Genomic DNA, 27,291 nt, shown 5'->3' on the forward strand with positions numbered 1-27,291 from the left:
TTCTGCAAAGTTGTCAGTCTCCTTTTCACATTTCTTTAAGCAATCTGTCACCTTCCCAGACAAGAACTTGAATGGGGCCAGTTTTTTTCCAATTGCTGCTGCTAGACTTGCTGGGAGGAAAGGGCTCTGTAGTTGTACTAGGTAAACCTTAATTAAAACAAAACAAACCCCTGACCTGCCTAGCCTTCATCCACATTACATGCAAGCATTGGATTTTAATCTGTTTTTCCTTCTGGAGACTGATTCTAACACTCTTGTGTGTGCAGACATATATGAGGCCAGTAATAGAAAGTCAGTATGAATGGAAGTCTGAGAAGAAAGAAGTATTTTCTTCAGTTAATATATTTTTCAGTTAATAATGATCACAGTATGGTTGTATAGATTAATGACTCACGCAATGCATAAGTTCAGCTATTCAATTTGTTTCCTACTGACCACTCCAAACAGGCTTTCCAAAAATTTAATAATCCATTCTATTAATGGGTGGTACTGGTTCTTCTAGATGAAATAAAATAAAGTATGACTCTTTCATGAGTAATTTTAAACATTCACTCAGGGTAATTGATGACATGAGCCAAGGATTGCAAATTGAAGAGATAATTGACTTCTTCAATATGCAAATATAGTACCAGGCAATAAACAGATACCAGTTACATCAGTATGAAATATAATTACAATTAACTTCAGCATCACAAAGAAACTCTCTTGATTTTCTTCAATGCTTGCATGTCATTTTCTGCTTTCAGTTATGCCTGTGTAGCATCTAGTGAGGGCTGGTATGGATTCATTCCCACAGGGCAGACCGTACCTGACCAGAGTCATGCTCACATCTTGATAACTTTGGCTTCACACTATGCCACTTGTCATGGTTTGCACAGAGTTTGATCATTCCCACTTATTGCTACCGGGAATCTCTTTGGAAGATTTCTACCAGTGACATTATTTATACAGCAATACTGAGAAGGTTTTGGAACAAGTTTCTTGGGGAGGTTGTATGGTCTCCATCCTTTGCTATTTTCAAGACCTGCGAAGATAAAGCTCTGAGCAACATGGTTTGAACTCAGAGCTGACCCAGATTTGCACAAGAGCTTTGTTAGAAACCCCTTCCAACCTGAATTATCCTATGAACCAATGAAAGTGAAGGGGAGGTAAGCAGAGAGGAAACGTAGGGCCCAAATGGAAACTGCAGAATGATTCTGAGGATGTTGAAAATCAAAGAGTTTTAAAGAGTGGGAAAGGGGAGGAAAGAATGAATGGGAAAAAAGAAACAACAACAAAAAATAGTTGATAGCTGAGGAAATGTTCTGATCCATCTCCGACTGCCTCTCTGAAAGATGGAAAAAAGGAGGGAGCAAACAAGCAGCCAGTATTGACTTTTTAGAAACAAATATTGTGTTTCAATTTTGACTATTATGAATCCTTTCTGCTTGTGTTTCTCACTGAATCCTTTCCTCCCTCTTCTCTTTTCCCAGACAGACACAGCCAACAGCACTTGTCTGTCTGAAGATAAAAAAGGAGCTTGATCTTTCTTAAAATCCCCAGCCTTGAAGCTGTACCAGGCAGGACACAGTGGGGCTTTGTGCATGAACAGGCTGAAAGCCCCTTTTCCCCAGGAACTGAAGAGCTAGAATGAAGGCAGACTTGAGGAAAACATCTATTATGTTCATGTGGCTCATGTCTCCTTTGAATGTAGCTGAGAGCAAGGCAGGTTACTTGCAAGAGGAGAAACAGGGCTCTGGTTGTTTTAAAGAAATTACACAGTTATGCATCCTGAATAAATACATCATCATAAAAATAACTCTGTCTATAAACATTCCTTTGTAATACTCCATGGAGGGACCTGGTTAGAAGGACTCAAAGCCTTTCTGGATGTACCATACAGAATTGGAATGAACTGTGTTTGCACTAGATCTGTCCCTAGATTGTGACAGAGCCTTAGGAAAAGTACCTGTTGCTGCTTTGGCAGAATTGCCTTGGCTGGGCAGAGCCTGTGTACAGATGGTACTGCATCAATAGCAGCAATTACGGGCCTTTGGTGGGTGATTTGTGGTTTAGGTCACTAACAATAAAAGTGTATTGGAAATAAAAACAGAAGAATGAAACAGGCTATAGGGAAAAAAAAAAAAAAAAAAAAAAAAGAAAAAAGGAAGAGAAGAAGGAATTCAATATGCAGAGAAGTGCTCCAGATGTCACAAAGCAGCATGATACCCAGATCTATAACCTGCCTGCAGGAATCAGATAAGCTGCTCTTCCACAGACCCCGATTGCTACACATCAAAGGAAAAGCATGAGATTAGAAGTATCTCTATGACTATGCTGCTGCTATAACATATATTTCTGAAAGCATTTGATGCTACTTCACTCCTCCTTGCAAAGCAGCTGGATTCATGTTTTTCCTCTCTCCAATAAGTTTGCTGTAGAGTACCGGCCTCATGGGGTTTCTCCTTCATAAGTTTCTTCCCTACTTCCCATTCAGAAAACTACACCTTTCCCCCAAACAGCGAAATACTGCTGCCATCCCCTGCGCAGAGGAAATTTTAGGAGGGAAATAAGATAGTGTTAAAACCTAGTCACTCGGAAGAGCTACTCACCCAGAAGTCATCTGGAAGTTGAGAACTGTTTGTGAGCATTTGGGAATAGGGACTTGCTGCTTCTGTTTGAGTATCTGAAAGGGATGGAAAAAATTTCTAGTGATTTTCTGTCTCTCCATTTGTTCCTTCATGTTCCTATGAAACAGGACTTCCATTTATATTGACTTGCCTCTGAAATGGTCACATAAGCCATTTTTCTTCACCTCAAGGCTGTGGAACTCACAGACCAGGCTTCCTACTTTTGCCTGCCCTTGGTTGTTCTACCTGGAGTTTGTATATTAGGCATCACAGTGACATGCCACACCACATTCAGGGAGTCCAGGCTCCCCACAGGACAGTTTTGAGTGCACAGGGAAATGAAAAATCCCTTTGTCATTTGTGACTTAGAACGGAGGGATGGACCAGACAGAAACCATATCTAGAAGAACTGGTCTGTCTGGTGTGTACAGTTGTATCTCTGTTGACAAAGAGACTGTAACTGTTTGTCAATAAATAAGAATTTCAATCTGTACATGTTGCTGTCTATAATCCCAAGCACGGGGTCACTCTAACATCTGATAAATGTGTGTTTTGTCTATAACCTGCACCGGACAGCTATAAGTGAATCAACTTTATGTTCTTATTCACAGTTTGATCTGTCTAATTTTTATGGCTCTTGTAATCTGTTCAAAATTTAAGCTGGTTACTTTTAGATGCAACCTAAAAAGCTGAAACACTCTGCTTGCAGGACTGTAACTACTTCAACTTTACGGTCTGAGATAAAAAGTCCTCTCCCACTGAGTCACTCCTAGGAGGTTGTTAAAATTAAGGACAGTGTATTAAAAATCTGTTACGTCTTTTACTAGTGAGTCATAACCTGTTACTTGTGGGAAAATGATCTTGCCAGTCTAGTAAGTACCTGAATTGCTGCCTTTCCAGTCTTTGCAAGGTGTCTGCTCTTTGCTTCCAGGTGGTTGTCATGATGGACCCTATTCACCCCAGGAAAAGCAATAATTTAACACATACTGTAATACAGCGCAGTAGCCCATAGTATGATGATACTAGCAGGAGAGGACAGAAATCTTTTAAAACACAACAAATTTACTTCCTGCATAAATTAGACAAAAATGTAATTTGGGCAAGCAGATAGTACAATTAAAAGTTCTTTTTTGGTTTTATATTTTCTAGGCAATGGAAGTGGAAGCAGAGGAGATCAAGCAACCTTGAGTCTGTAACTCATGGAGGAATGCAGAATAAAGACAGCAGTAGTAAACTGTCTGCCTGAGAGACTCAGCAGTTTCCCCCAACAGAATCAACCAATCCCTGGGCTCCTAACATACATACATATACACATCTTACACAACTGGATTTTAGACATAAATACACACTTTCATAAGAATGAATATTATATTTTAAATACTTTCTACAAACATCCTTACCTTCTGTTTGCTCCATGTCATTTCAGCAAAGGTAATTGTTGAGCATGCTAAGGCAATTTATAGGCATCTGTGGGCTCATAAATCTTCTGTGCTTAGCCTAGAGATGTCTCTTCTATGTATGCTATTTTGGGCAGTATCTATCATCCATCACTGTACAGTGTTTCTATGGTAAAAAAAGAACTATTGTACCAAATCTGATCTCTGACAAAGCAGACGCAGGCCAGCCCTGCAGTTATGGCAGCTGCTAGATGGTTTATTGTAGAGGGCAGAATGGAGACCTGTGCAGAGTGTGAAAATACTGACACTTCCTCAAGTTTCTTCCCCTCTATGGATTCTTCAACTTCTTTAGGAAAAGAAAAAAAAAATTAAAAATTTGTGTAATAGTTAGGAAATATTAGGAATTATTAGGAAATAATTAGGAAAAGGTCAACCATACATATCAAGGTCCCAGCGATGGGTACTAGACTAGAAAGTATTTCAGACTGTTTTGAGTTAGTGAAGCATTTCAGAATATTAATAATGAACAACAGTTGAAAACAATAAATGTGCTTGGAGGAGGAATTTTTCCATGTTGGGTAACCAATTTTAAGCCTCCTACTTAGACACCCAGTCTCCTGTGGACCCTTCTACAGTCCAAGGAGGAGGAAAAGTTGCTTCAGAAGGCTGAGGATGACTCTGCATGCGTAGCTCAGCTCAGGAATGCAGTTTAGATTGTGCCCACTTACTCTCCCCTAATTCAAATTGCACGGTCTCTGCCCATGAACAAGATTTGTCCGAAACCTACTCCAGCCACTATTGTGCATTCAGTTTATAAGGACCAGACAAGAGCTAAACTGAAATAAGACCCTGAAATACACAAACTGTGGGCACTGGGACCTCAGCACCAACTGTTTCACTCCACAAACCCATTCCTGCTGAGTTGCACTACTTACTAATGCAGACACAAATGACTAAGGTACGGAATCACCTTTACAGTGTTCAGCTCCCAAGTCTCTGCCTGCTTCAGAAGGAGCTGAGGGTAAGCCTAGACACCTAACTCAGGCTTCTCAAACTTAATACTGCATGTGGAGAGTGGAAATACTCCTCCCTTTTCCCATCCGTGCCTGTGTTTACAAATGAGACTCCCACACAACTGAGGAGTCTTTCCTCCTTGAATTAAATTGATGAGTTGACCATGGTGAGTGGCTACACTGAATCTTTTAACTTCTTATGAATTCATGATGTAAGCAGTCTCTCTGCTTGACCATTAATTTAAATACTCATGCAAAATCTAGGATTACTTGATGCTTTTTTCTTTTTCATGCAGGCTTATAATGACCTTAAAAGCATTAACTCAATGTGAGGTCACAGAATTATTTTAGCTGTGGATCACTTGCTTAATAACGGTTTTCTCAGTCATGTAATCACGCAGGCTGTAAGGCTCAAGTAATTCTTTCATTTTCTGCCTACATATTAATGGATTTAACCACTTATATGCACAAAAAGGAGAAGTGAGTTCATGGGAGATTTTCAGTATGTGGGTTCACAGTGTCCAAAACATACAGGGAAAGATGTATCTGCAAAATTAATCAGCTATTTCTGTAACTACTTAAGAAATCAAATGCTGTTTGGAAGTCAAACATCAATATAGTCACCTCTTATATAGTACAAGCACGATCTCACAGAGTTTTACCATTAGTAATTAATGGCTTGTCTTTGACTATATCTTAAGTCAATTAAATAAGTTTATAGGTTGCAGTAGGCAAAACCTAATAGATTTGGTTTTAGTTATAATTTTTAATGGATAAACATTTAGTCTGACTATAAAGTATATTTTCTCCTGATGAAATATTAAATGTTCCGTAAGTAAAATATTTGATTTTGACATTACTGTGATACTGCCTGTCTTTTTTTAGTGTCAGAAATATTTATCATTTCAAATAGGACAATGCCTGGGTAAAATGTTTAAAAAATTGCAAAACTAACAGAATATGTTCCTGCCTCATGATAAACAATTGTTGAATGATGTTTATTAAAACTGGCTCTCAAGTGACAGTTAATAAGTGCATAGTTCTATTATGCATGCTAAATTCAGCATTCCAAAAACTTAAAAGCAGATAAATCAAAACAACGGAGATAAAAAAGTCACAAAGACGAAATACAGCAACACCAGTAAATGACAGGGAAATAATTCAGACTTAAAAATGACTTATTATTTAGTAACTTGCAACAACAATTTATAGAACTAAATTAGAGGCAAATCAGAGTCTTTCTGATATTTTAGGTATGCAATTTCTTCTGCATATAGTTTGATCATACAGCAGAGGAATTCACATTACAAAGTCCCCTTCAAAAAGTAAAACCCAGTTTCTCTATGTTTCTGCTTCCAGGTTACACTTATTCATGGATAATGAATGAAGGAGAAAAAAGGGCACAATAAAATTCAGCTATTGATCTATATTAATTAAGACCCCTAAACATTTTTTCAGTATTTGGAGAAACTAGATGGTCTGTATGTGGTGTGTTTCTGTGTATGTTCCACGTATGCGTAGACTGTATCTGCACCGAACCACACAAATACTGGATTTAATGTGTTTTGTGTCCTTTACTGTAATCACTCCATTGGCTCTTTGATGTTGCATAGGTTTGGTGTGAGGATGGAAAGAGTTGCTTTGACCACGTATTTTCACCTCTGCTTCTAAAAGGTGAAGGGCAAAACTTTTAATCAAGGAGCAGTTTATCTTTAATTAGGAAAAATATAATTAGGCATTATCACCTAATTGCTATTACTGATGGAGAAAGTCATATTTTCACAAGTAGTGACCCATGCTGTATTATCACTCTGCTGTTTACCGCATAATGAATCTGTATTTGTGTTTGGCCGCTAGCCAGCAAAAATGAAAAGGTAATCAACATGCTTCTCTGCAGTCTGGTCATCAAAGTCACTGGCTTCACAGATGAGTAAATAACAAAGTCAAGTTGTGATGTCCTAACAGAAATCCTTCTTTAGGAATAACTGTGTTTATGTCCTCTGTCAAGACATCAAATGATACTTGAAATAACCATATACAAAAAGCTTTGCAAACAGATTAGAAGAACTGTGCTATACATCTGGTGTTGAGTTAAAAAACAGTTTAATGTCTCAAGGCACCACCACGGTAGAATTTTATACCTGCAAGTAATCATCTAATACACTATTATACAGTTAAGGTAATGTATTAATAAACAGCTTGTGCAATTTTGGGAAGCAATCTATAAAGGAATGTTAGATATACAGTAGGCACGTACTATAATACAAATAAAAACCAAAATTCCTAGAAAAAGCATGCTGAGCACCTTTTGGTATAGGTTGAGTTTCTTATTCTAAACACTATGTAAATCTTAACTTACAAAAGGTAAAACTGAAATCTTATAGTAACTGCTTATTTAAACTGATTTTCCTGGGTATTTGCCTCTATGTCGCAGGATTACTCTTAGGGACAGAGGCCTCTGGAACTGGCTGTAAAGGGCTATCTTGTTCATTCAGTTGTGCATTCAAGTTTTCAGAAGTTAGGAGAGAAGAATTAAAAACTATTTCACTTAAGTCTGATTTTATGGATACAAGATGTGGTTCTTGAAAACTTAATGGTTCTTCTACTAACACCTGTGTATTTTCTCGTGTCATTCCCATATCTGACGGTGACTTTCGTTTCATTCTTGTGTATGATTTGTCTAAATTTTCCATGCCTTGGTCAGTTTTCTGAAATCGCCCAAAGAACCAGATGAAGAAACCAAACAAAGCAAAAGCCATCAAACTTGGAATAAAAGCCAGGCATTTGACATCGAGGCTAGAGCCTGTGAATCTGCTGTGCAAGAACATGTCTCCTTCAGCATAGGTCCGGTTGGTCAATGGGTTAGTGTTATTGGATCTCCACTCCCAAGACAATTTAGTTCTATTAAGGTCTTTCAAGCTTTCTGAGTCCTTCACTGTGTAGATCTTCTGTCCAGGACCGATATATTGGCCATATTCATGAGGTTTGTAAAATATTTGGTTCTTCCACATATTCAGATCCAAGATTAAAACAAGGAAGATAATTCCATAGTTAAACCATTTGCCTGTTTGGAAAAAGAAAGTTCTGTCATCTGGTATATCCATTTTAGAAGCAGTACAAATGCAGGCATATGCAAAAGCTACTCTGAGAAAAAAGAAAAATATTTTTTTTATTAATCTGTAAAGCAAAGTTGTAGTAAAATTTCCACCACAGTCAGATTTATGATGAATATCCCCTAGTATTTCACAATTAGGTCTGGGCATGTAATAAATAATTTTGTAACACAAGCACAGCAGTGTATCAACTGAATTCACATTGCAGTTTGTAGGTGACCTGCTTATTAGACCACTAGGTGACGTGATATAGCTCAATAAACCTAAAAAAGCATTCATTCCATGCTTAAAAAATATTCACATGGAAATTTCCCATGAAAAGGCCATATTTGATAGAATTGTTTATATTCCAGGAACGACTGAAGTGACTGAAGTTTTTGGGGTTGGTAATGATGTCAATTTTAACAGTAAATACATATATTGTTTGATATACCAACAATGGTATGCAGACATATTCAGGTGGGGGCAACTGGATAAACTGTGATTTAGAGATATTACACCCCTGAGAAATAGCCAAGGCTGATCGTAGTCTTGGGAGGCGAGTCATCTCAGCTTTTCCTATAGTTTGTGTAGTGAGAAACTCCTCCAAGGAGTGACTCATAGTCTAACATTAAGCTCCTGCAATATTGGAGGAGGAAACCTTTCTCCTTTTATTTAAAATTGGTCTTTTGTGTGCTTCCTCCAGGCAACCAAAAGGCATTAAAGATACACTTTATGCAATTGCAAAGTTGGTCCTTCTTTGAGCAGTGTGTTGGAACAGATCAACTCAGGTGTCTCTTCAAAACAAAATTATTCTATGAATAAACAAAAGAAATTATACTGTTTTCACAGTCAGAACATCTCTTACATTCTATCTGGACAGATGTTAAGATCTTACCTGTGCAGTGACAACTGGCACTACCCAAAACCCCAGCAAATCAACATTTCAGCATTGTGTGAAAGGACATTCATGGAGGAATGTTCCTGATGGTGATGAATAATATTGGTCTATGCTGGAATCACATTTAAGTATGTTTCAAGTGAAAAAGAAAATTAATGCATCAGAGTGTCAATCAAATGACTTATGCCATTGGCTTGTAAAGAATAAATGGATTCCAGTTCCTGAAAGTCAAGTGTTCAAATTGTACGACCAGAATCCTCCAGGAGGGTAAGGAGGGTAACTCCTTGTATTTCAGCAATTTTGTTTATTAGTCCTCTTCAGTCTAGATTATACGTAGAGTGAAAATGAACAAGAATGTTCATTCTCTTATGTTGTCACCATCCAGAAATCAAACCGCACTGAAAAGACCTTGCAGCCAATCCTGTTCACATAATTCCTGAATAACTCCTCTATCTTTTTTTCTGTGATTTTAATAATATTAAAATTGACCTGTTAAAGAAAATTATGTTTTTAGAAGATTATCACCACATTTTATAATATTTAAGGTTCTTAAATCAACACCGGGACACTGACAATGATGCTAAAATATGAAATACAATAATAAACAGCACAATCTAGGTTAATGCCGTTTCCTGCAGATTTTTGCCCTGTATTTCGTGTGTTTCTTTCCATTAGAATAACCCTAGCTTCCCCATCACGTATGACCTTTCAACAGACAGAGACAGAATATATCTTGCATAGTGTGTGTTGATGGGCTGGCTGGGACACACATATTCACTGATCAACTGGCTGCTGTCAAACAGAATATAATGTCTGACTTCTCCCTGCTTTTTGCAGCTGGGCACTAACGTAGAAGATTCTCCTTTACCTAACCACCATTTATTAGAATACAATGATAATGTCCCTATTTTTCAGATTTCCACCCTCTGAAAAATGTTTTTGAAACTGGCCATGGGTTCAGAAGTTATTTGATGCTGAGTGTTGGATAGAGAGAGAGTGAGACCAACCCACACAGAGAACATGATCACATAATTTTAATTTCCTCAGGAAAATAGGCTAAACACAAATTACAATGGAACAAACATTATCTGTTTATCTATGGCCAGTTTGAAAGAAAACATCATATATATAAACTTCCTTTCTCCATTATGGTTGTTCCCTGATACATTTTTTAAAACAATAATTTGTAATCAAATATAATTCTGTGTTTCAGCTAGAAAGCAAGCCCTTGCTGCTTTGCCCTGAAGTTAACTCCTTAAGCCATATTCTTTTCCATGGAAAATGCATCATAAGCCCATCCAAAGAACCCTTCCACTTCTTTTGTTATTGGCTTCATCAAAATATTATCTGTGGTACTTTGTGTTTCTGCAGAGCCAAGACAGGTGACTTTCCAGAATGGTCTGCTAGACCCTAGGGATGGTAGAAGGGGGAAAACTCACGTAAGACCTCTATCGTTCTTTCCCATCACATAGACATGGAAAGAGCGAAGATGTAGGGAGTAAACAGACAATTGAAAGCTCAGAGTACAAAGCATAATGAAATGGGGCATCATCGAGATGGCCTTTATAATGGCAAAATTACAGTTATCGTTTTCTTGATTGTAGGTCTGAGGTATGACTGACAAAGGAAACTTAGACATTGCAATGCTGAGCTATGACCTACCTCCTCTTTAGGCATGATGGCACCAGCAATCACCTGTGTGATCACATTGTCCTAAATGCAACATGTGTAGAGCAAACCACATAAGGAGTAAGACTTGAGATGGCAACCTGCTGCTGGTGAAAAAGTTGTCTAAGAAGCTAGCAGAAAACAGTAAAAACGATGAAAAGAGGTAGCCAGGTGATTGATCTCAGGCTTCATGTAGCATCCATCCTACATTGTGGTTTCATAATTGTGAATCTCTTCTAAGATGGATCTGTCTAAAAAATGCTTCACCCCTCTTACGCTAAGAATTTGAGTGCTCACCTGATCAAAGAGAGATATGCATTTCAATTATTCCTGTTTCATAAAAAGCATGAACTTGAAACTTCCTCACTCAGCTTCTAGACAGAGTTAGGCAGGCAGAAGCACAGCCCCAAGCTCTGCTGTTGGGGTCGCTGGGTCAGTGTGGACTATAACGGGTGCTTAGACAAACAGCTTGGATGCAGACACCCCACATAACTATATTGAATTGCATCCTGTATGTCTAAGTGGCAGCTAGCTGCCCCAGACCTGCCTCTGTTCTATAGTGCATCTTCTCAAAACTCCTTAAATTTCTCATTTCTAGACAATTTTTCCATCCTCTGCATCACTGTCATGCTTGATGAGCTCTATAATTTTTCCTTTTGTTTTGAAAACTGTTGTCACCAGAACCAAACACTGTATATGAGTAACAGTCTTACTATAACCATATATGAACACAATGACATCTTCCTACTCTTACTCAGTATTCCCTGTAGCCAAGGGCTGCGTTAATCTCCTTAGGCACAAAATGACTGGGAGTTAGTGCTGTCTTGGTTACTTACAGAAACTATTTGTGTCTTTGTAGAACACAGTGTCCTCTGCTGTCTATCCCTCTTCCAAGACAGGCACTTTACTGCTGTACTAGCCGGCGTGATAGCCAAATAAGTCCAGTTTACTAAGCAATCCTTCTAGGCCAGTGATAAATGTGTTGAAGCAGACTTAACCAAGAGGCCTGACAGTCTCCACTCACAAACATCTATTTGATAGCAATTCTCCATGCAACTAATTTTTGAGACTTACTATGCTGACCAATCTTTAACATTATACATGTGTCTAATCTATGTATATGAAATGATTGTCTATTGCAACTTAATTTTAACATAACGCTTTTTATAGCAAACTTTAAGTCATATATCATTCTTACATAGAAAATAAGCTTGGTAAATTAAAAATCACTCCTCAACTCTCATCTTGCGCATAAACAAGCTCAAATTTATAGTATTGCAAAGAGTCAGAATAAATATATTATAAAGCTATAGATATTAATTTTATTTAAAAATGTATTTATAATTTCTTTTACAGTGCTTCGACTTTCATTCCAGATGAAAAGTGATATGGGAAAATGGAGCCCCACACTATGAAGTAATTTAATTTGTCTCTTAACCAATTTCTGTAGGATCAGTACAACTATTGTGCTAGGGTTGGCTCTGCTTCAGTGAGGTCTGTGTGGCCAGGAATACTGACATATACCTGGCACCACTTAGACCTTCCTGGAGCAGGTGAATTTTTTTATAGACAAAATTTGAAATGGAAGGATGTAGTAAGATCAGCTCTTGAGACTGGAAAACTAGTCAATCATTTCAGCAAACTGCAAAGAATTATCCTCAGACTCTTCAACAAAGTTACAATGAAGAAAATCAGGTGGTAAAATAGTCTGTGCCATTCAGCCATGCGCTGTCTCAAAAAAGACCTGGTTAATAATAGGCTTTCACAGTGTTGACGTCCTTACATGCTACACATGACACCTGGAGAGTCAGGAATCTGTTTTGGTGTATTTGGAAACGTGGTGCAATACTGTAATTTGATTCAATAAAGATCCCCCCAAACAAAAATTTCAGGTATGTAGTTAGCCATAAGCATGCACTGGTGGTCCTTGTGAGGCTGTGATGCAAAATGTGAAACCTTTTTCTAGGTATTGTGGCCTACAACCACTATTTGGGGATGAAAACACGACCCTGTTTTCTGAGAAAGCATGTCTGTTGAGGAGAATGTTACCCTTATGGTTAGGACACTCATCAGAAGGGAAACCTTGACCCTAGAACGGTCTCCACTTACGGCATTTTGGACCTGCGTTGCAGGACCATGCTCTGAAAACCAGCCTATATGGGACTCTGCTTAGAAACACCCTCCCCTCTCTGCTGAAGCTGAACAACTGCACTGCACGTGGATGCCAAGGGCTTTCTCATCAAGAGAGAAGTATGGATTTTTCTTTTTCCTTTTTCCAGAAAGCATCTATTTTTAGCAGCTGAACAAGATGTTTGGGTAGTAGTCATTTTTAAAGAGGCTGGTAAGGTCTATGAGAACTTCAGCAACAAGTCCACAATACCACATGCAACTCATTTAATGGGCAATTGAGGCAGATCTCGCAGGTCCAAATATTCCAAACCAGCTGCTGATTCTGGAGCATTTTTATTTTTGTATGTCCACTCTGTAACAAAACAGTCACGTCCTAAAAAATGGATCCTGTGTAGAAGCCAGTTCTCAGCATCCCTGCTGAGGTCAAGAGGAAATGTGAAAATTCCACTTACTAAGGCTAGACTCAAGTGGCCTCATGCTATGCAACCGCAGTCAGAGGCTCATGTAGGAAATGTTGACTTTAGTCTTTTATCTCAATTGCAATTTGTGTCTAAAAACATTCAGGCATTTCTGTAAAACATTCAGGTATCTTTCAAACATTCTTCATATCTTCTGTCGCGTTAGTGTTATTAGCTAGATACATGCACACAGACCACTCACAGCTGAACTAAGCCACAAATCCTCTGGGGTTTTTTAAAATCCATATGCACACACAACTTTGTTTTTACCTCTAACCTTTCTATTTTTGCCCACGGGCTCCCTCAGGCTTCCCTGTGTAGGTGATGCTAGGCCTGAATCTAGATAAACTTTGGTTTTAACTCCACAAGCCATCCATGCTAGGCACTCACCAACCATGAAGGTGATGATTTCTCCTTTGGGTGGAAAGGCATTTTGGCTAGATCATCACACAGAGACAGATTTATAAACATTCAGAAAAAAATCTCCCATCTGTTTTGATACCCAAACCTTAACATTTCTTATTTGAAACTTATCCACATACTTGACAGCAGATGCTCTTGGATCTCCAGTGCTGCTATTAAAGGGTACCAGCCAGGTCCCCTAGTGCCTCTTAACCATGAAAGAATCTGAAGTAACAAAATTTACTTTTAAGTTTATCAAATTTCCCTGGGTATTACAGAAACTAGGATAGACTGTGTATTTTCATAAACAGCAGCCCAAGAAAGAAAACACACACTTTGCAATAAACCATCTGTCAAGGGAAATCCATATGAGTTAAGCAGATGCAGGAATTCAAGTTATTTTTAATGTTCATAGATAAAAGCAGCTATCAAAATGGGCTAAAAATCTGAGTAGATGCTTGCTAGGAGTTCCTAGATGCAAAGAAATTTGAGCAAAACAAGGTACTAGTGAAAATAGGATATACTTTTGATAGTAAATTTAAAATTACACTGAAGCATATCAGCTACAGGCTGCAGATGTTAATTCAATATTACTGCCAATTTACAACATTCAGAAATCACAAGTCAGGCCTAAGAAAGCATGTTATTAGTATAAAGTAGCAAGATGGGTTAAAAATAATACACTTAGCACTGTTCTATTTATCTGCTTTTTTAGACACTGAGTTATGCATAAACAACACTTCATTTTTTTCCTATGAAATCATAATCTTTATTTTATGAAAGCTGAATGAAAGCTGAAATTCTTATGTAGTCACTGAATTCAGGAGCTAAGACTTTAAGTCAAAATAGCAAAAAAAAAAATATCAACTGTCTTAAGACCTGTAATAAAACCAGGAGAGTTGGCAACACAGAACATGTAACTGTGAAATTCTTCATCTGTACAGAACTTTCATGAAGCCATTGAGCACACACCAACAGAAAGGTGGTTTAAAGTCCTTTATTCCTCTGAATGTCCCTTTATGAGACATGCTTCTTTGTATGACCGCTGCTCATTAGAGCAACCCAGAACTAAATATGGCTGCTCAGGGGAGTCCTAGGACTGCTCTTATTTATATCAATCAACAGTGACCAAAACGGTAACAGACTGTAAAAGACCTTATGAAGAACAAAATTCGCCAGGAGAAAGATGGTAAATATGATTTCAGCCATGCTTTCTTTCTCCTTGCTATTTGGGATAAAAGGATTTCCAGTCTCTACAAATCAGGGCACAGGTCACAGATTTACAGCCTGCCTTTTTCCCTATAGCAAGTACTAAAATAACTTATATTTAGGCTTTAGTCTTCTTTTCCTGCTTCTTACTAAAAAGAAGTACTATGGATAAATTTAACATTCTGGATCCCATGAATTAAGCAGGGCTTAAATACAACAGGCTTCCTGCCATTATCAGTGTCTTCTATCAGATGTCATCTCCTACAGTTGCAGTCATATGCATCACTCTCTACCCTCACTTTAGATAGGATTACATTCATCTTGTTATATATATATTGAACCAGTTCTTTCTTTCTCTTATTAGATCCTTAATTTGAGTAGAAAATTACAAGTATCTACGCATCCACACAATAACGAGAGCTTGAAAATGATCCAAGATGATACCCTAACCTAAGACAAGAGCTGATGGCAAGAACAGATGGTTCAAGCAAAACTTACCCAAAGGGAGGTTCTTGTGCCATGTGTTATGGCTGTTTATTAGATCTCCTAAAGGGTGGTGTAGCACCGAGATAAAACAGGCACTCAGTAGACAGAGTACGTGATGTGCAGTCAAATGGATTGATTTGTCTAGTGAATCTAATAAATGGATCTTGTTAATGCTGAGCAGGGAAAAATATTCCTCAGTCCCTATTCATTAGCTCATCCTCATTATCAGAATACCTTCTCGCCAGAAAATCAGAAAGGCCTCCAGTCCTCTCTGCAGAAGACTCTACAATACATAAATACTGGTTTCTCTCCGTTAGTCTGTTTTCAAACAGTAGCACTGCTAGCAGTTGTATTTCTGATCCCTAATTTATGTTCTTTGCTGTTGCTTATTATTTGTTGTTCCCCAATTATCATCAATATCCCTGTCTCTTCTACAATGAAAAACTGTTCATTGCTCTTCAGTACCTCTTCTACCACCCCCTGTTTTTCATCTATATTAACCATAACCTGAGTTTCTGTACCTGATGGTGCAGCCCACCCTACCACGCCTCAGTCATTGTTCATGCTCCTCTGTGCACTCATTCCACTACTTCTCCTTATACAATGGACATCCGGGAGCCTTGTGGTACTGAGCCCCTCCAAATTCTTCCTTAGACTTGAGAAGTAGAAAAAGAATCTTTTCTATTACCCCTGAATACCATGCCTGTAATTCACATAAAATATTTGATGCTTATCCTCTTTTATTCCTCTCCTTTCCCTTTTTGCTCACTTGGGAGAGAAAAATGTGTTCATCATGTACACATCCCATCTCCTCTCACCCTACAACTTCCAGTCACTGACCATGAGGTCATTTACTTCATCCTGTTCCATAAACCACTAGTGCCTTGAATGGCCTCAGTTGTGACCCAGCTCTTTCTTCTTGTTGGCTGGCTGCTCTCAGTATTCCAACAGGTCACCTACATCCAATTTTGAAAAACTTTCCATCCCTTTATCTGTACTTCTTACTGGCCCATTCGCCTTCCTTCATTCAATATCCAGCAGGTAACTTCTGCACTCATTTTCTCTTCTTTTCTATTTTTCAATCTCATCACTCAGGTTTCTACATTCTCTGCTGAAAATGCCTTTTCTGAGGCCTCATTCAGTCTATCTCGACTGAGTCCTGGGCTCATCATGCTTTCCTCCTCGGCACATTTTCTTTCCTTGCCTTTTGCTGCCTGGTGAGCTTGTGACTCACTTGCTAGCTCTTGGCCTTACCTTTGTAATATCTCTGAATGCTCCTTTTGTCCCTGCTCTGCAGGAGTTTCATATGGCTGTGCCATTGGATGCCCTCATCTATCTTATTCCTGTATAGTATCATGTGCTGAGGCTGTTTATATTAGCAGTTAAAGACCCCTGTCAATTCACACATGCATTCTTTTGCTATCCGTTATTATCCAACTCTTCCTGATCTAGAGAGAGGAACTATGCTCCTTCTGCATAGCTTGAAGGTAAAACCAAAATATTTATCCCTATTTAACCTTCTTCTTTTTTAAATTCCCTGTTGTTATTAAAATACTATCTCACTGTATGCAAGGATCAGGTACTTTATATGTACCATCCATTTGAATAACTGCAATTCTTTTTTATTTGAGGTTATTTAACTGTCTGCTTCTGGTTAGATGACTGATGGAAGTATGGTTATGAGTGGCCTTTGCCAGATGAGAATGACTGAAGTTATGAAAAGATATTAGCATAAATCATAGCAAAGGCATCATGAAAGCATAAAAGATTTGGAAATGAAATAAGCTGCTAATTCCCCTGGAGGGTAATTTTAGAAAAAAGATCTCTGAAGCTACATTAGGTATTACTTAGTGTCATGAAAAGTCGCTGAAATCCATGAAAAACAGCAGGTCTCTCTGATTTGTAAGATACAGGTTCCTCATTTCCCTGAGATGTTTATATACGGATGATATGGGTATGGACAGATAAACAGATAGAAAAGTAGTAATCTGGGACACACAAAGTATGTGCTTAAGAACATGTTAGTGTACATTTATTACACAGAAGCAGTTCACTGTGTAACTATGTCACAATCTGTAAGATTACATACCTGTTATATGTATGTGATATTCCTCTTTGAAGATCTTTTGGAAATAAGGTACTTTGAACTGCATGTGTGCAGATGGCAAGCCTGGAAGATTCACTTCAACATCACCCATAAAATGTGGAAACTCCCAGTCCTGGCAAAAAAAAAATAAAAGTAAGAGCCTAAATATAAGCTTTCACAATATATTTCTGCCCTTTAAAATGGCTTAAATTAATAAAAGGGAAAGGTTCTATTTTTAAGCCTCCCATTACTGGATTTTCTTACTTTTAAGTTTGACTGAACCACTTGAAATAAAATAACTTGTTTATATTAGATATTACAATATGATTTTTACATCTGCTCCATGTAATTATGTGTTTAAAAGTTCACTTCAGAATGACAATATTGAACCCACTGTACCAGCTGATAATACAAAACAGTATAAGCATATGAATACCTATATAGCAACCTTGCAATACTAGTTATGACTTCTGTTACTAATTTGGCAAACAGTTTACAGGTAAGAAATTGTCAAATATATCTGTATTCTACTTGTTCAACTTATAGGGTGTTTTCTGTATTTGGCATTATTACATCTAAATAAACACTCCCTGCAAGTGCAGGCTCTTCAGCATAATCTGCCTGAATCAATCCAAGCACAGCCTTTTCCACTCCTGTATTTCAGCTGACAAGTTAATGCTGGAAATGTGGAAACTCCTACCTATCATTATGCATATTTTGGTAGCTTGCGATAACCCAGCTGAGGAGAAGCTGCATTTAAAGGATTTTTTTCACTTGGTTATCTGCACCTACCATCAGTCACTTGAAAATGGGTATAATAGCATGGCTCATTAGAGCCCAAATTGAAAGTCTAGCAATAGTGCTAAGAATCAGTAAGATTACTGCCAGAGTGGTTACTCTGTGCGCTGCAAAATGTTGGTAATCTGCTGTTAAAAACATATTGGCTCCATTCCCATGCATGCCCCTGGATTTGTATCCCACAAGTTAGTGCAACAAGCACCTGAATTACTGAAAGTACGATAAAGCAATCTGAAATGTGAGGAAATCTGTGAGTGACTTCTGCTTCCTTCATATGAAAACCATTCCAGTGCAGCCATCTCCCCAAGAGAATCAATTTTTTTTTTTTTTTTTTTTTTTTTTTCAGTTTTATAAAGCTGGAAAGTTTCCTGCCAGGGTAATGAAAAAAAAAAATATTATTCAAAACTAAGAATCATCTCTGAAAGATAAATCGCTCTATGTAACTTCCAAGAACTGCTAAGTGCTCCAGCATTTTCTACAGTGGAAGAGAAATGGAACAGTTTTATCAGCAGGGAATAGCATGGCCCAAACACCTACAGTAGCTGATTTGTGCTAACTCTTTGTGATACTGAGTTAAATGGATTAATAGGAGTACAAGCAAGGAGAAAACCTGACGCTCTGTACCTGGTTCTCAATATTCGCAGCGATACAGAAAGTGCCAATTTACAGATGCAGAAGATAAGGTAAATAAGGATGCTCTCATTTTGCCTTATCACTAATGCAATGCATGCACTCCTGGTCATGAGGCATGGTAATAACTGCCCAGCTGCACAATCCCTTACACTGCATCTGGAAACATTCCCTTGAAGACGGTAGACATTCAAAAAGTGCCCAAAGATAAAAATTTTATGGGTTTATGCTCTCAGTTCACAGTATCTAATGTACATCTTTGGACTGGTGTCTCATGTTAAATCATACATACTTTCACCCAGAAATAAATGCATTACATATTCCTGAAGATAAATGAATGGAGAGCTGTGGAGTCTACATTAGAAATAAGTAAACATGGGACTATAAATCCAGCCTCCTTGCCTTGCCTTGCCCTAATGCTTCTACTATGCCTTTTGATGATATACATATAAAATTCCACTGTTCAGAATTTTGTCTTGGACTGTGCCTTTGCATCTCAGTTTTATAAGAAAGTTCAGCATTTTTTCTGATCTGTATGAATATTATCCGATAATGAGTAACTAGAATGCCAGCTCTGTCAGATGTACAATTGACTGTATTATTTGTCTTAGCAAACAACTATTGAGACTGGAAAATATTTCATAAAACAAAATCAAACCAGAGGGATCCAACCCCAACGGTGTGCTACTGTTCACATTATTACAGACAGCCCATTAGAGTGGAGAGCCCATTAGAAAAATACATATTTGACACTCCAAACTATGGCTACCTTTCACATGTATATTATTTCACATATTCTACATATATATCCCATGCTGTATGAAGGATGCTGGAATCATATCATGACCTCTGTTACCTTGCAGCCCTGTAATATGGTATTGCCATTGCTAGAGAGATATAAATAACTCACCGGTGCTCAGCTAAAGAAATGCAGATCTGGGGCTGGGCAAAACTGCTTTTAGAGGTAAGAGGGAGAACAAATAAGTATCTAACATATGTGAAAGGCACTGCGTATAGTAAACCTGGCTGTAACATGGAGCTTCAGATCAGTGAAGACACAGCAAGGTTTAAAAGTGTGTTAGCAAACATAACAATGCCCCCAGGTAGATCCTAGAGTGAGGAAAAAGAAACCATCATGATGATGAACATCAAAACCTTCCCAGCAAAGGACTCCAGATGCCAGCGATGTGCCATAATGCCCCCACTGACCCTCACCAGACTGAAACTGCCCGTTTCAGGATCCTTAGAAGCAGGGGGAGGGTGGACAAAACACCAGGAAAAGCGGTAGAAACTAAGAAGTGTGTTTATAACAAATTTGACATTATTATTATTATTAATGAAACTTTTTCTTCACAGAAGTATTATTTTTTGTAATAATTAGATGTCAACTAATAATGATTCTTGGACTATGTTAAGTTTAAATGATATTAGTAACAAATTCTTGGCTTTATCTATAATCTATATATTTCTTCTTTACTCATAAATAATATTTTGAATGTAACACCTTTATCAGTGTGATTATAAAGTCTGTTATTTAAGAACAGTCCCACTGGAAATACAGAAATAAAATAAAAAAGCATCAATAAAATAGAACAAAACATTGTAAAATTTATTTGAAAGCAATATTTTAAAAAGGAAACAAATAAGGAGTTAAACCTACTGCCTGCCATGAAAGTCACTACGGCCACAGCACTTAGGAAAATGAAGCTTCAATTTAGGTGATTAAATAACCTTTGGGGCTTCATTTGACTCACAGCTTTGGTAAGTGTGAGTGTTTAGTGTCCATGTAGTGACATTATCACCTGCAGACACGTAGCTGTAGTATTATTATTGTGCAGGAGAAGAGCAGATGACTATTAACTTTTCAGTTTAATGCCAATAACAGGTTGTCAAATCCAAACTCAACAAAGTGGCCATTTTGCTATCTAGATTCTAAGAAAGTGTTGTCCAAAATCTTTTGACTGTTATTTTTTTCCTTACTGACAAGCAAAAGACAACTTAATTTCAGCAATATCCAGAGAACCATTTTTCCAAGAAATTCAAGGTTTCTAGTAGGAATATTCTACCTCATTTGTTAATAGGTACACCAATGGCACAAATGTACAAGCCCATAAGTCTAACCACTGCCCTCACTGGAACACAGATAAGGTCTGCATCATGTTTTCATACATGGTATTTTCTCTCTGTGGTTTCTTACCAGTCTGTGCTACCAGTCTGTGCTCACCTGTGGAACATGAGTGACATAGACGGCATTCTTTAAGTTCTCAGTTCATAATTATGCAAAGTTCACTTGATCAGCTTTAATGCTTATTGCTGAGGTGCTTGTACTCTGCCATGTCTGGAATCTCATTAGGAACTGAGCCCAAAATACCGTATTTGGAATGTATCTCTACTTGCAGAGTTTGAAAAATAAAGTCATATGACCATACTGTTAGCTCATACTTGTATCTCTCATATTGCATGAACAGATTGTTTCTTCCTTAAATCAAGCAGCATCACTTTTCTAATATTCATCTACTTCAGTGGTTTCCAACCTGGGGGTTCAGCAGCATACCTCTGTGCAGTGTATGAAGAAGAAACCAACCCAGAACCAGCAGGCTTAAATCAGCTGCACAGGGGTCTCTAACCTCACTGGCGAGTTTTGTGTGATGTGCAAATCACATGAGGTTATTGCCTCATTCCAGTCTAGCCATGAGGAAAGGGCAGACAGAGGATGAATTTAAGATCACTGAGGGGTTCATTCTGGTGTTGCAATGGGCAAAGGAAGCACCTCCATCAGCCACATTAAATCCAAAAGCACAGACAAAACTGGATGCTGCAAAAGAGGAGATCATCATATTTTGATTTTTTTTCCTTTGCTTCTAGTTTCCCATGCCAAAAAAATGCATACACTCTCTGCAGCAATGCCAGGTATTTGTTTTAGACCCTATAGTGGAACTGGCAGCACTGATTTGGTATCTCTTTAAGTAAAGATATTTTTAGTAATGGTAACTGAGCATCCTAGCCATGCTTTCTGATGTGATCTGGCCCTTCTCTGCCATCCCTTGAGGAAAAGGGAAGGCGTTGCCTGGGGAAGCCCTATCCTGATCCCAAGCCAGGACATGCAGCTGCCCTGGGGCTGATGGCTGGCTGCCGGCGAGGAAGGTCGGGGCACGCTGGCAACACCGGGAACCCTGGTTGACTGCAGAATTGCTCCTTGCTGCCTGGTGTTTTTTATTTCAGGCTCTGGGCCGTGTCTCCCAACTCCAGAGGACCAGGACAAGGTGCTGGCAGGATTCAGCAAGGATGATAAGCTGTCTGGGAGGGTGATGCACACACAACCACACGTCCCTCAGCCACCAGCCCCTTTCCACACAGGGAAAACTGCCAAAGAGAAGGTGGGACAGGGATCAAAACCCAGTAACGATTAATGGTAAACAAATGTGCCACACTTTCATCTCTCCTCCAGTTTGAATGTAGCACATAGGCTGTTTGGTACACAGTAAATATGAAATAACACTAAAAATAATGTAAACACTGTTCAGATGTAATCATGAAAGAGGACAAACAAACACTGAATATTTCTGTTTTAAGTAGTGATGATATATGCTATACTTAATGCTAGGAACACATTTGTGCTTTAAACCCCTCAGAATAATAAATAAACAAAAAAAGAGGGAGAGAGCTGAGAAACTGTGTACATGAATGTGTATATGTGTGCTTGTTCCAGAAACTGCCTATAGCAATTTTTATTTAATTTATTTAAATCCTTTTAACTTACAAAGTAGAAGACTGTGCATTTTCAGGTGTCTTTGCATTTCTTAGATAGCTTTGTTTCAACTCTCAGAACGTGGCAGACAGGCAGACAGCTAGAGGAAATTTAATGAGAGGCAATGGCTATGTATTTTTGCAAGTGTTTGAAGTAAGAAACGAACAGTTGGAATTCAGAGACAAAGGCCCAACTCCTCTGTGGTTACCTCTAACTTCACTGCAGTGCTGCAACTTGCAGTGATCTCTGCAGCTGAGATCTCTGCATCTGTGAGCTGCTAAAGTACAAACATCATTTTAATATTTCATTCATAGACAGAAAGGGAAGTCAGCAGCCGTGACTAGAACTCACTTGTGAGATCAAATCTACTGCTCAGTTTCTGGCCTTCTGTTCCTTGTCAATACATTACTTAAATAGGAAGAAAGTTTGATTGACTGAGGCTTTTAGCCCTCACTAAACACAAAATATACATCTACTCTTACCATTACCACCTGCATACTTGTATGGCTTCAGTGGGGCTACTTAGCTCCCACAGTGAAAGATAACACATTATTCTTCAAAAGACCTTCTGCTTCATGTTGGTACTATTAGTGCTAATCTATTAATACTTTTCACGTCCAGAAACTTTTATTTGATCTGCTCATCTGTTTTGGCTTCACCTGCTTGGAATGTTATTGGCAATAACAACCACAAAACCCCATCAGGAACTGTGGCTTAGTGGCCCTAATTGCAGACACAGCTATACATTTTATCTCCTAGTCTTGATTTAAAGAATTCAAAATATGAAAAATCCACTGTAACAGTGGAGTAACTGTTTCAGTTGAGCTCTAAGCTGCTGAGACAGAAGACTGAAAACAGCTTGCAAGACCAGACACATGTATACAAAGGCTATCCCTGTGCTATATAGCAATGTAAGGCATGGATATACCCACAACATTGCTTTTGTTCTCCAGCATCTTTGTGGTTTTCTCCTCCTCAGTATTTCCTTAGCTTCAGGAAGCTCCTGGCCTTTTTCTAGAACAACCAGTGCAAGTCTTGCTCATTTTCTCGCTTACGTGAGAAAATGATGACAGCAATAACTCCCTCCTTGAGAGTTAAAGCAGCAATGTGGCCTCTTTTTATGTGTGTGCATGGCCTTGAACGACCCCTTCCATTAAAAAATCATTACAAAATCCTTTAGTCTATTATCCATTTCTGCTTATTTAAAGGCAACAATTCCCAGGTCACCCAGGTCCCAAAAAATCCCTGGGTCTCTGCACTTTGAATTTACACATTAATGCATTTTGAGCCTAGACAAAGCTCTGTGTGCATGTCCTCAAAACAGTGACCCTTGTTACTGAAATGTCCGAATTGGTATTTAGCTTTTCCAGAGAAAGCTCAAAGTAATCTCAAAATTTCAGACCACTTAAAAGAAGAAATGCTTGCATTTCACCGAAGGACCCATATCCATGCCTATAATCACTGTCAGGTGCCTGATTTGTGATGGATGGCTCTCCTTTTCTCTCCCCTGTGACTATAGCTTGAGTATCATCTTCTATTCACTCCTCACAACCTGGTAGGGCCTCGTTACTGCAGATCTGTTCTGCATAACTTATCACAGATATGACAATTCCTATCAAACCCCACAGCTGAAGTTTTTATCGAGGCTCTCATCATCTGCTGTTCAGTTACACCAGCACCTTTCCCTCTGGCCTTCACAAGTGCAGTTGTTCCCCACTGATACAGAAATGATACTGCAAAGACCATTCTCCTAGTCTGTTTCTTTGACCATGTCACTTTTTTCTTTGATCAAATAAAATATAGGCCACTTCTTTTCATATTCAAATCCCTTCAGATCTTTCACTATGCTAGGTGCAAACTGTCTATATGACAGCTACTCCTTCAATCAGTTTATAAATTCAGGCTATGAATCTTTTCTCTATTTAAAGAAAATTTACCCTGTGCAGTTCCCTATCAGCTGCAGAGCTTTCTCTTTTCTCATTCTCCTTTATAATTCTTCCTTGCTTTGAGAAAACATGATCATGTCATGCATTAGGTATCCTGGATTATCTGTCATCCTGACCAATGAAGTCACTATTGCTTATACCTACCTGTCTAAGCAGCCATAACTCTTGGCTTTTCTTTAGCAATGGAATGCTCTAGGACTGGAGTTGTATTGCGGTTGTCTTTAAGCATCATCTGGCACAATACTGCCTCAGTCCTTAGTGACCACTGCCAGTTCTGTGAAAGGACAAATATTGCTAGTGCTGTGAAGAATTAATGGCTATCCATTCTTTCTGTTACGTTAGGAGCAAAATGTGTTTAAAAACAAGCTAGTGCACAAGAAAGGACAGACACCAGAAGGTCTCACACCTTGAGATGTGTAGTGACCAGGAACAACCGTAATCATCAGTTCCTGCTGATCCTCAAGGATTATTCTTTCTTATAGTTACCCTTTAAGTTTTACTTACTCATGAGAATCAAAGAGGAGCAAGATGAAACAACTTTATCCACGCCAGAGGTGCAGCAGACATCACTAAGCACAGCCTGTGTACACCCAGGGTGTCCTAGGAGGAAGTTCATCAGTTTTTCCATTAGGCTAACATGAGGGTCTCATACATCCCAGTGACACTGCAATGTTCTTATTCTTTGTAACTCACTCTCGTCTGTTGATTAGCTATTCTCAACTGCTGAAAATGCTGATTAAAAAAAAAGCTGTTCAAAAGTAAATGTTCTTCTATTTTCTCTCTGAGTTTCTCCAATTTCTGTAACCTTTTTACTCTTGCTTTACTGTCTCACTTATGTCTGACCTTGGTTGAGCTAAATAGCTATCAGGTAATTCATGTGGATAAGAAACACCAGTGTGAGCTTTTCCAGTTAATTCTTGCGTCTGATAAGCTGCTAAATAAAGTGGTAATGTTGCAATACCATGTATCTGTAAGAGACAAAGAAAGCTGCTCCTGCAAAACAACTGTGTCTTGTTGCCTACATAAAACTTCCCTAAACGACCAGCAAGTCAATCATAATGGTTTTTCTAACTACATCAGCAACACACTTTCTTAAAGCCATTTCTCTGGTGAAAAGGAGAAATGAACATTCACTAATAATATGGAATACTTGTATTTACAGATTTACTGAGACTACAGCTTATTGTCAAGGGAAATCATGACAGAGTAGTCAATCTTTCTGGTACCCTAAAAGACCAAATATCTGAATATGATGTGGGTAATAAAAATAAATTTTAAACACATTGCTATGTAATCATCTTCAACAATATGAATACATATGCACTAGTATACATACCACTGCATTGTGGAAAATATACCCATATCACAGTAATATGAAATCTGGAGCATTTCAGGATTTGTAAAGACTGATAATGCCATTTGTACCTATCTGAGAACTGCAAGCTCCACTTAGAGTTCTGAAGTAATTTTGCATTAAGGGAACAGTCTCCAGCTAATTTCAGTTGCATTAAAAAGTATATTGTCCCTTTCTTTTTCCAAATACCCACATACATTAATTTTCTTGTTGTCTGATATTCAAATCTTAATGGTGTTTTTCAGTGTTGCCTAAACCCAAGAGGATACATTTGCAGTAAAATACCTGAGCATATATCTTTCTTAGTATGACTTTTGCAACATAATAAAAATGATGTTATAGAAATGAAGAGTATCTGGAGCAAGGGGATTACTATATGTTGCTCACTGTAGATAGAAAGTAAATCAGCTGCCTCAGCGTTAGAAATGGATGACTGAGGAACTGTTCTGTTCTGGACAAAATTCCTTTAGATCATACTTGCTCTGGAGAGTTTTGCCACCAGCTATTCTGAGAAAATTTGGGGCCAGTTACAAACAAAACTATGAACTTGCCCTTTGGTATTAAGCATGATCTGAAGTGGCAGGTTTGGACCAATGGTGTCAGTCTGAAATTCTCATCCAACTTGTTTTGGTTTAGCTGTAATTGTAAATTACACATGTGCTTGTGAAGGTTTCAACTTGCTGTGATTAAGGTAGTGAAACAGTAATATTAATTTTCTGTTGAAGAAAAAAGACAGGATTATATGCTGCATTTGACTGATACTGAGAAAATTAATAGAGCTTAAGAAGATGACAGAAAGTAAAAATACTGGATGCATATGGAATGGAGGGAGAAATGTGTGTCATAAATTTAAATATGGGGTTTGCAAACAAGTCAGTGCAAATTCCATTTCCTTTAAAAAAAATCAGTAATAACTCTTTTCCAAAATTATTTTCCTCCTCATAACTTGTGCTAATTAATATACCAGTTTTAATATATAAGGAAAGAAAAAGGAAACTGTGTGCAAATGTTGAAAGAAGAAAGGGTGACTTCACAAAACACCACTGTCTGCACTTAAGTTTTTGTTTCAGAGACAACAGTAATATGGAATATATTTGGTCTTCCCAGATCCCTCTCTTGCTGTTTAGTTGCTGTTAAAATAATTTTCTGTGTCCTGACTTCTAGCCTGAAGGCAACATATCCTGTTCCTGAACTCCTCCATGCTCCCCCTTTGCCCCCAGTTTTACCTTCAAAAGCTGTGGTGTGGCCATTAGGCACATCAGTTCCAGAAATAACAGATGCTTGTTTGGTATCAGTTGAGGTGGCAGTAGGAAATGCATACACTGTGTTTGCATAGCCACTATGTAAACACATCTGGGTAGCAA

General features: G+C 38.2%; 1 protein-coding gene across 8 annotated transcripts in view; it reads right to left on the reverse strand.

Annotated features, from left to right (window-relative positions):
• Window positions 1–7,105: 7,105 nt before the first annotated feature.
• The window catches only part of TMEM117 (transmembrane protein 117), a 218,666-nt gene continuing 198,480 nt past the window's right edge, over window positions 7,106–27,291 (reverse strand). For all 8 annotated transcript variants that reach the window (XM_033000018.2, XM_042793392.1, XM_033000015.2 and 5 more), the window contains 2 exons: window positions 17,455–17,584; window positions 7,106–8,083 (listed from right to left, as the gene is read on the reverse strand). In XM_033000018.2, the coding sequence (XP_032855909.1) occupies window positions 7,443–8,083; window positions 17,455–17,584 (771 nt within the window). In that variant the 3' untranslated portion in view covers window positions 7,106–7,442. The remainder of the gene's footprint in view (window positions 8,084–17,454; window positions 17,585–27,291) is intronic.

The sequence above is a fragment of the Tyto alba genome, unplaced genomic scaffold (genome assembly GCF_018691265.1).
Source record: "Tyto alba isolate M040663 unplaced genomic scaffold, T.alba_DEE_v4.0 Super-Scaffold_2, whole genome shotgun sequence".
Lineage (NCBI taxonomy): Eukaryota > Metazoa > Chordata > Aves > Strigiformes > Tytonidae > Tyto > Tyto alba.